The 9810-nt window shown below is 40.7% G+C and overlaps 1 protein-coding gene across 2 annotated transcripts; it reads left to right on the plus strand.

Annotated features, from left to right (window-relative positions):
* The first annotated feature begins 8372 nt into the window (after positions 1–8372).
* On the plus strand, positions 8373–9761 carry LOC126747521 (keratin-associated protein 5-5-like). 2 transcript variants are annotated; one of them, XM_050456210.1, is made up of 3 exons: positions 8373–8631; positions 8707–9086; positions 9147–9761. In XM_050456210.1, the coding sequence occupies exons 1-3, from the start codon at positions 8516–8518 to the stop codon at positions 9695–9697; spliced, it is 1047 nt and encodes a 348-aa protein (XP_050312167.1). In that variant the 5' UTR covers positions 8373–8515; the 3' UTR covers positions 9698–9761. The 2 variants fall into 2 exon arrangements, with proteins under 2 accessions (XP_050312167.1, XP_050312166.1); XM_050456209.1 differs by having other exon boundaries at positions 8373–9086.
* Positions 9762–9810: the final 49 nt, after the last annotated feature.

The following is a 9810-nucleotide window of genomic DNA, read 5'->3' on the forward strand; positions in this document are numbered from 1 at the left end:
ATTCCCAACGTCGAAGCTCCTTTAATAACCGAGATACAAATTTTTAATTTCCATATATGTGCTCCAAAAACTTAAAGTTTCAAAGTCGATATCTCGGCTTCTGTAGGTACTGGCTTTAAAAATTCAACGGTTTTATCTTAGTTTTGTCGTTCCGAATCCAACGAGACTATTCTCAAAGTCGTAGCTCCTTTATTAACCGAGATACAAATTTTTAGTTTCCATATATGTGCACCAAAAATCCAAAGTTTGGAAGTTGATATCTCGGCTTCTATAGGCACTATCCTCAAAAATCCAACGGTCTTATCTTAGTTTTGTCGTTCTGAATCTAAAGAGACCACTCTTAAAGTCCTAGCTCCTTTAATAACCGAGATACAAATTTTTAGTTTCCATATATGTGCACCAAAAACCAAAAGTTTGGAAGTCGATATCTCGGCTTCTATAGTCACTATCTTCAAAAATCCAACGGTTTTATCTTAGTTTTGTAGTTCTGAATCCAACGAGTCCATTCTTAAAGTCATAGCTCCTTTAATAACCGAGATACAAATTTTTAGTTTCTATATATGTGCTCCAAAAACTTAAACTTTCAAAGTCGATATCTCGGCTACTGTAGGTACTAGCTTCAAAAATCCAACGGTTTTATCTTAGTTTTGTCGTTCTGAATCCAACGAGACTATTCCCAAAGTCGTAGCTCCTTTAATAACCGAGATACAAATTTTTAGTTTCCATATATGTGCTCCAAAAACTTAAACTTTCAAAGTCGATATCTCGGCTTCTGTAGGCACTAGATTTAAAAATTCAACGGTTTTATCTTAGTTTTGTCGTTCTGAATCCAACGAGACTATTCCCAAAGTCGAAGCTCCTTTAATAACCGAGATACAAATTTTTAGTTTCCATATATGTGCACCAAAAACCAAAAGTTTGGAAGTCGATATCTCGGCTTCTATAGTCACTATCTTCAAAAATCCAACGGTTTTATCTTAGTTTTGTCGTTCTGAATCCAACGAGACTATTCCCAACGTCGAAGCTCCTTTAATAACCGAGATACAAATTTTTAATTTCCATATATGTGCTCCAAAAACTTAAACTTTCAAAGTCGATATCTCGGCTTCTGTAGGTACTAGCTTTAAAAATCCAACGGTTTTATCTTAGTTTTGTTGTTCTGAATCCAACGAGACTATTCCCAACGTCGAAGCTCCTTTAATAACCGAGATACAAATTTTTAATTTCCATATATGTGCTCCAAAAACTTAAACTTTCAAAGTCGATATCTCGGCTTCTGTAGGTACTGGCTTTAAAAATTCAACGGTTTTATCTTAGTTTTGTCGTTCTGAATCCAACGAGACTATTCCCAAAGTCGTAGCTCCTTTATTAACCGAGATACAAATTTTTAGTTTCCATATATGTGCACCAAAAACCCAAAGTTTGGAAGTCTGTATCTCGGCTTCTATAAGCACTATCTTTAAAGATCCAACAGTTTTGTCTTAGTTTTGTCGTTCTGAATCCAACGAGACTATTCCCAACGTCGAAGCTCCTTTAATAACCGAGATACAAATTTTTAGTTTCCATATATGTGCACCAAAAACCCAAAGTTTGGAAGTCTGTATCTCGGCTTCTATAAGCACTATCTTTAAAGATCCAACAGTTTTGTCTTAGTTTTGTCGTTCTGAATCCAACGAGACTATTCCCAACGTCGAAGCTCCTTTAATAACCGAGATACAAATTTTTAATTTCCATATATGTGCTCCAAAAACTTAAACTTTCAAAGTCGATATCTCGGCTTCTGTAGGTACTGGCTTTAAAAATTCAACGGTTTTATCTTAGTTTTGTCGTTTTGAATCCAACGAGACCATTCCCAAAGTTGTAGCTCCTTTATTAACCGAGATACAAATTTTTAGTTTCCATATATGTGCACCAAAAACCAAAAGTTTGGAAGTTGATATCTCGGCTTCTATAGTCACTATCTTCAAAAATCCAACGGTTTTATCTTAGTTTTGTCGTTCTGAATCCAACGAGACCATTCTTAAAGTCGTAGCTCCTTTAATAACCGAGATACAAATTTTTAGTTTCCATATATGTGCTTCAAAAACTTAAACTTTCAAAGTCGATATCTCGGCTTCTGTAGGTACTAGCTTTAAAAATCCAACGGTTTTATCTTAGTTTTGTTATTCTGAATCCAACGAGACTATTCCCAACGTCGAAGCTCCTTTAATTACCGAGATACAAATTTTTAATTTCCATATATGTGCTCCAAAAACTTAAACTTTCAAAGTCGATATCTCGGCTTCTGTAGGTACTGGCTTTAAAAATTCAACGGTTTTATCTTAGTTTTGTCGTTCTGAATCCAACGAGACTATTCCCAAAGTCGTAGCTCCTTTATTAACCGAGATACAAATTTTTAGTTTCCATATATGTGCACCAAAAACCCAAAGTTTGGAAGTCTGTATCTCGGCTTCTATAAGCACTATCTTTTAAAGATCCAACAGTTTTGTCTTAGTTTTGTCGTTCTGAATCCAACGAGACTATTCCCAACGTCGAAGCTCCTTTAATAACCGAGATACAAATTTTTAATTTCCATATATGTGCTCCAAAACCTTAAACTTTCAAACTCGATATCTCGGCTTCTGTAGGTACTGGCTTTAAAAATTCAACGGTTTTATCTATAGTTTTGTCGTTTTGAATCCAACGAGACCATTCCCAAAGTTGTAGCTCCTTTATTAACCGAGATACAAATTTTTAGTTTCCATATAGTGTGCTCCAAAAACTTAAACTTTCAAAGTCGATATCTCGGCTTCTGTAGGTACTAGCTTTAAAAATCCAACGGTTTTATCTTAGTTTTGTCGTTCTGAATCCAACGAGACTATTCCCAACGTCGAAGCTCCTTTTAATAACCGAGATACAAATTTTTAGTTTCCATATATGTGCACCAAAAACCCAAAGTTTGGAAGTCGATATCTCGGCTTCTATAGGCACTATCTTCAAAAGATCCAACGGTCTTATCTTAGTCTCGTTATCGTTTATCTTAGTCTCGTTGGATTGAGAAGGGCGAAACTAAGACAAAACCGTTGGAATTTTCCAGATAGTGCCTATAGAAGCCGAGATATCGACGTCCAAAGTTTGGGATTTTTCATTTTTCGGGTATACCCCCCCCGTATCGAATTTTTCACCAAAAATTGAATTTTTTCGAAATCGAACTAACTATACCAGCGTCTCTTTAGATCACCTACATTACGAAAACACCGGGTTATAACAGGATTCGATCAGAAATAAGGGAATGAGAGCACTTTGAAAATTCGGAAATTGGTCACTTTCTGACCTCGTTTTTGAGCCCCAAAAAATGGGCCCTAAAAATGCGAGATCTCAGCTAATATGAGACCCACGAACTTTGTGGATGGTCTCGTTGGATTCAGAAGGGCGAAACTAAGACAAAACCGTTGGAATTTTCCAGATAGTGCCTATAGAAGCCGAGATATCGTCGTCCAAAGTTTGGGATTTTTCATTTTTCGGGTATACCCCCCCCGTATCGAATTTTTCACCAAAAAATTGAAATTTTTTCGAAATCGAACTAACTATACCAGCGTCTTCTTTAGATCACCTACATTACGAAAACACCGGGTTATAACAGGATTCGATTAGAAATAAGGGAATGAGAGCACTTTAAAAATTCGGAAATTGGTCACTTTCTGACCCCGTTTTTGAGCCCAAAAATGGGCCCTAAAAATGCGAGATCTCAGCTAATATGAGACCCACGAACTTGTGGATGGTCTCGTTGGATTCAGAAGGGCGAAACTAAGACAAAACCGTTGGAATTTTCCAGATAGTGCCTATAGAAGCCGAGATATCGGACGTCCAAAGTTTGGGATTTTTCATTTTTTCGGGTATAACCCCCCCCGTATCGAATTTTTCACCAAAAATTGAATTTTTTCGAAATCGAACTAACTATACCAGCGTCTTCTTTAGATCACCTACATTACGAAAACACCGGGGTTATAACAGGATTCGATTAGAAATAAGGGAATGAGAGCACTTTGAAAATTCGGAAATTGGTCACATTTCTGACCTCGTTTTTGAGCCCAAAAATGGGCCCTAAAAATGCGAGATCTCAGCTAATATGAGACCCACGAACTTGTGGATGGTCTCGTTGGATTGAGAAGGGCGAAACTAAGACAAAACCGTTGGAATTTTCCAGATAGTGCCTATAGAAGCCGAGATATCGACGTCCAAAGTTTGGGATTTTTCATTTTTCGGGTATACCCCCCCCGTATCGAATTTTTCACCAAAAATTGAATTTTTTCGAAATCGAACTAACTATACCAGCGTCTTCTTTAGATCACCTACATTACGAAAACACCGGGTTATAACAGGATTCGATCAGAAATAAGGGGAATGAGAGCACTTTGAAAATTCGGAAATTGGTCACTTTCTGACCTCGTTTTTGAGCCCAAAAATGGGCCCCAAAAATGCGAGATCTCAGCTAATATGAGACCTACGAACTTGTGGATGGTCTCGTTGGATTCAGAAGGGCGAAACTAAGACAAAACCGTTGGAATTTTCCAGATAGTGCCTATAGAAGCCGAGATATCGACGTCCAAAGTTTGGGATTTTTCATTTTTCGGGTATACCCCCCCGTATCGAATTTTTCACCAAAAATTAAATTTTTTCGAAATCGAACTAACTATACCAGCGTCTTCTTTAGATCACCTACATTACGAAAACACCGGGTTATAACAGGATTCGATTAGAAATAAGGGAATGAGAGCACTTTGAAAATTCGGAAATTGGTCACTTTCTGACCTCGTTTTTGAGCCTAAAAATGGGCCCTAAAAATGCGAGATCTCAGCTAATATGAGACCCACGAACTTGTGGATGGTCTCGTTGGATTCAGAAGGGCGAAACTAAGACAAAACCGTTGGAATTTTCCAGATAGTGCCTATAGAAGCCGAGATATCGACGTCCAAAGTTTGGAATTTTTCATTTTTCGGGTATACCCCCCCGTATCGAATTTTTCACCAAAAATTGAATTTTTTTCGAAATCGAACTAACTATACCAGCGTCTTCTTTAGATCACCTACATTACGAAAACACCGGGTTATAACAGGATTCAATTAGAAATAAGGGAATGAGAGCACTTTGAAAATTCGGAAATTGGTCACTTTCTGACCTCGTTTTTGAGCCCAAAAATGGGCCCTAAAAATGCGAGATCTCAGCTAATATGAGACCCACGAACTTGTGGATGGTCTCGTTGGATTCAGAAGGGCAAAACTAAGACAAAACCGTTGGAATTTTCCAGATAGTGCCTATAGAAGCCGAGATATCGACGTCCAAAGTTTGGGATTTTTCATTTTTCGGGTATACCCCCCCGTATCGAATTTTTCACCAAAAATTGAATTTTTTCGAAATCGAACTAACTATACCAGCGTCTTCTTTAGATCACCTACATTACGAAAACACCGGGTTATAACAGGATTCGATCAAAAATAAGGGAATGAGAGCACTTTAAAAATTCGGAAATTGGTCACTTTCTGACCTCGTTTTTGAGCCCAAAAATGGGCCCCAAAAATGCGAGATCTCAGCTAATATGAGACCCACGAACTTGTGGATGGTCTCGTTGGATTCAGAAGGGCGAAACTAAGACAAAACCGTTGGAATTTTCCAGATAGTGCCTATAGAAGCCGAGATATCGACGTCCAAAGTTTGGGATTTTTCATTTTTCGGGTATACCCCCCCGTATCGAATTTTTCACACAAAAATTAAATTTTTTCGAAATCGAACTAACTATACCAGCGTCTTCTTTAGACCACCTACATTACGAAAACACCGGGTTATAACAGGATTTGATCAGAAATAAGGGAATGAAAGCACTTTGAAAATTCGGAAATTGGTCACTTTCTGACCTCGTTTTTGAGCCCAAAAAATGGGCCCCAAAAATGCGAGATCTCAGATTTTTTATTTTGCGGGTACCTCCGAACATGGATTTTTTTGCCTGAAATTTTTTTCGTCGATATTGATTCAACTGCAACCAGCAGCAAAATCGCCTCATATCCATAGACCACAAAAACACCAAGTTTTTTTATGACCTGAGTAGAATGTTAGCTGTTTTTTGATTAGAAGATTTTGAAACAAAAATATTCTAACCCGGCTGTGAAGTAAAATTTACCTATTTCAAAAATTACCAAATTGAACAGTACATATCGCGCCATCTAGTAGCGCAACTCATACATCCTCTCTATATGGCATCAGGGTTATTGCTCGCTAAACCTTCAGATGTATTGTACGTATTGTACAATTAACGCCTAAATTGTACTGTAAAGTCTTGGAGGCCAACGAGAAAATATTCATGCAACACGATATCCCGTTTGAAATCGATCCGAAACCCTTTGGGCCTAATTGATTATTCGCATTTTTGGACGATACAGAGAGCCCGACAGGATGTAAACTTGAGACTTTTTTAGCGATCGTATTCTAGCGCCACCACGTATCGTATTATATCGCGTTTAATAATTAAGACAGGAAACATCTGACAGAAATTATTTGTTTACAAATATTAATATCATTATATCGTTAATTAATAAAATTTTATGCGTTTTAAGGTCGTAAAACTGGCAGCTGATTTCACGTTGCCACCTTATTCGCCTCGATTTATGGACGTTTGACCGCGATATGGCCATTGTTTGCTTTTTATGGCAGCGGACTGGCTTTTTCAGCACATCAGCTGCACGTGGTTTTCTTGTAATATTCCGATATTTCTTCATTCGACTAACGTCCAACGAGGCCTACACTGAAAAACGTATCTCAATCAATGCTTCCCGTTAAGATACCATCGGATTACGTTGGACACGATTCCACTTTTAGCCACATTAAAGGATACATATTTCTTATCTACTAAAATGATTTTTTTGAAAGAAACATCCGCCTCGTCACAAAACATTTCCGTTAAAACGGCTTTGGAGACATGCCTCGCTGCATAGGTGTAAAATCTATATGATATTAAAATATCAAATTAATGGCGGGTTATTTTACATTTAAACCCGATAAGGATCTACCGTGGGGAGGGAGGGAGGCCGCAGATGGCATAAAAGGGTGTAAAAACGTCCACTATAAACAATTTTTTCAACTATTAATTAGCGGGAACAGTGGTACCCAAAGCGGTGCCATCAATCATACCATGTCACTTAGCGGATACCGGAATACCACCGTCGTGTTAAGAACGTTCCTTTTTTCTTCGTTTTACTCGCTACCGCGTCCACACGCGACGAGCGAAAAAAACTTGTTGCGTTATTTTTTTTTGAAATTTAACCACCAAAACGGTTTAATTACTAGAAACGTTTTTTTTTTTAAATACTTCTTTTAATTGACGTGTTATGGTAATTCTTGAGTTATACTAATGTTTTTGTGAAGAATCCGGCTCGAAGGACCATGTCGACCAAAAAAAGGGTCATTGCCGAAGCGCTTATAAGGTGCAAGATGTCCCATCTTGGCGTAAAACTATGCGACTTTTTTAGCGAATCGGTCGCGTCGCGTTAGGCCTCGCATAAAAATCAATAGCGTCAACGGAATGCGATTCACAGCCATATTGGCCGGCCACGACACGCCTTATCCGTACCCGATTACCATCGCGGACCTTCATTATAAGTGTTTAATTTCATTAAAATGCAATGTAAATAATTTGTTATATTATGTGAGATAAGTACCAAGCAGGAGGCTACGGGGATTATAAACTTGCCAAGCCTTCGCTATAAAAACCAGCTTTTATTGCCACGCTAAAATACATTCACGTTGCATTTTAATACGTTTTTGTTAAATGCAATTTGTACCTACGAAACCACGTTATTTATGGCTGAAAGTAGTTTTCTCAGTGTAGCATGGGATCTAAGCCATAATAACCCAAAGTGCCCTCTGTTTGAATGGTTTCATCCGAAGACCTTAATCCGAGAGTGCGCTAATGTAATATAGTACTAGAAGCTGTTTAGGCCCAAGAAAGCGAGTCAAGAGCCATTTTTACCCCCTTTTACGGTGCGCAATTAGACCTAAACGTAATTTGACCGCGTACTTCCGGGGGGCGTCGAAGTCCAACCCACACCGGAACCGTGGGGCCTCCTTTCCATTGTTTTAAATAAAAGCGAACCGCGCCACGGTTACTCTATAATAATAATACAATCATTATATTAGATCGCGTGTTCGTGACATTGTATCATAAATTCAACATATCACGTTTAAGTATGCATATTTAACGTTAATTTCCACTGTAACAACATGGAAAACCGTAAATGAAATACATAATTTATTTTACGAGTAAAATGGTGGGCGCGCGAGGTGGGGCTCGGGTCCAGGTGTACCTCCCCCAGGTGAAACCTTCGTAGCCATGACCACCCCGTCACTAACTAGTCAAAAACAAAAATAGTTGAAGTCAAACCTTCAACTTCAAAATTTCAGTCCTAATTGCCCCCTTTTTTTGAGCATTTTACTGTCGAAATTCAAGTCGTACATCTCCATCCAAATTATCAGTTGCCAAAGAGTCATGGCGTTCGTTTGTCCAGAGAAGAGCCAGAAGCGGCAGAACCTCCTGAAGGATCTCAAGTGTCTGGTGGATAATCTGAGCGGCGGCGACACATCTTGCTGTCCCCCCTGTGGCCCGTCAGTAAACAGTTGTCTTGGTCCGGTAATTGAAATTTACGATCCCTTACCGAAAGCTTGTTTGCCTATTTGCAGCCCAGCAGGCTGTTGCCCCCCAGCATGCTCTCCGCCAGGCTGCTGTCCCCCACCGGGCTGTTGCCCCCCGCCCGGTTGTTGTCCACCGAGATGCACCCCGGGCACGTGTCCACCCCCAAACGCCTCGGTTCCCATTCAATCGCCACCCCCGCAACCGATCTGCGTGCCGCCCATTTTACCGGTGTGCACTCCGGTGCCACCCCCGTGCGTTCCCATTTGCAATCCGAACCCGGAACCGCAGCCCTGCGTCCCCTGTAACCCGCCCCAGATGATGGTGTGCTATCGCAGACCGAAAAAAGGCCCCAAAGAGCCTCGCAGCAAGAGTCGCGAACTCAGGGCGAGCATTTTGCACGTGGGTTGCGATTGCGAGAAGCATAACGGTAGAATAAAGGACGCTTAGGCTCAAAGATTACGAATAACCCTCTTAAATAATTCTGTAGGTTTGCAAGACGATTGTCCCCGCTCGGAGTGCCACGGTTCTCCCGAATGTTTGACCAAACCGGACCCCACTTGCGGCCCCTCGGAGTTTGCCGACGGCAAACACTTGGGTAAAAAGGGGTACAACGGTCGGGACAAGGACCTGGAGGAGTACCAGTGCTATCCTGCCTACGTTCGCTTGCCCACCTGCGCTCCGTGCAACGGAGACAGCGGAAATGGCGGCGGAGGCTCTTCGGGTGCTGGTTGTCCTCCATGTGGACCTTGCGGACCTTGTGGCCCATGTGGACCTTGCGGTCCATGTGGACCGTGTTGTCCTCCATGTTGTCCTCCGCCCTGTGTACCCCTTATCGCCCAAGCGCCGTGTCCGCCCCCGATTATTCCCTCGCCGCCGCCATGTGTCCCGGTGGGACGGGTGGTTCCGGTATGTCCGGCGGTACCGATGCCCATTCCGTGCCCCCCACCGGTCGCTTGCTGTCCCCCCACCAATCAGAAGCAGTGCTGTCCTTGCCCGCCGCCCATTTGCTATCCGGCGCCCTGTCCTTGTCCTTGTTGACCGTCTTAGGGTTGTTGTTGTTGTCATGTAAATAAGTGGAAAATATTAAAAAAATGGTGTTTTATGAAGTTTATTTAGTGTGAATGATTGTCAGTTAGACTGGACAAGGGTTT

The sequence above is a fragment of the Anthonomus grandis genome, chromosome 19 (assembly GCF_022605725.1).
Source record: "Anthonomus grandis grandis chromosome 19, icAntGran1.3, whole genome shotgun sequence".
Taxonomy (NCBI): domain Eukaryota; kingdom Metazoa; phylum Arthropoda; class Insecta; order Coleoptera; family Curculionidae; genus Anthonomus; species Anthonomus grandis.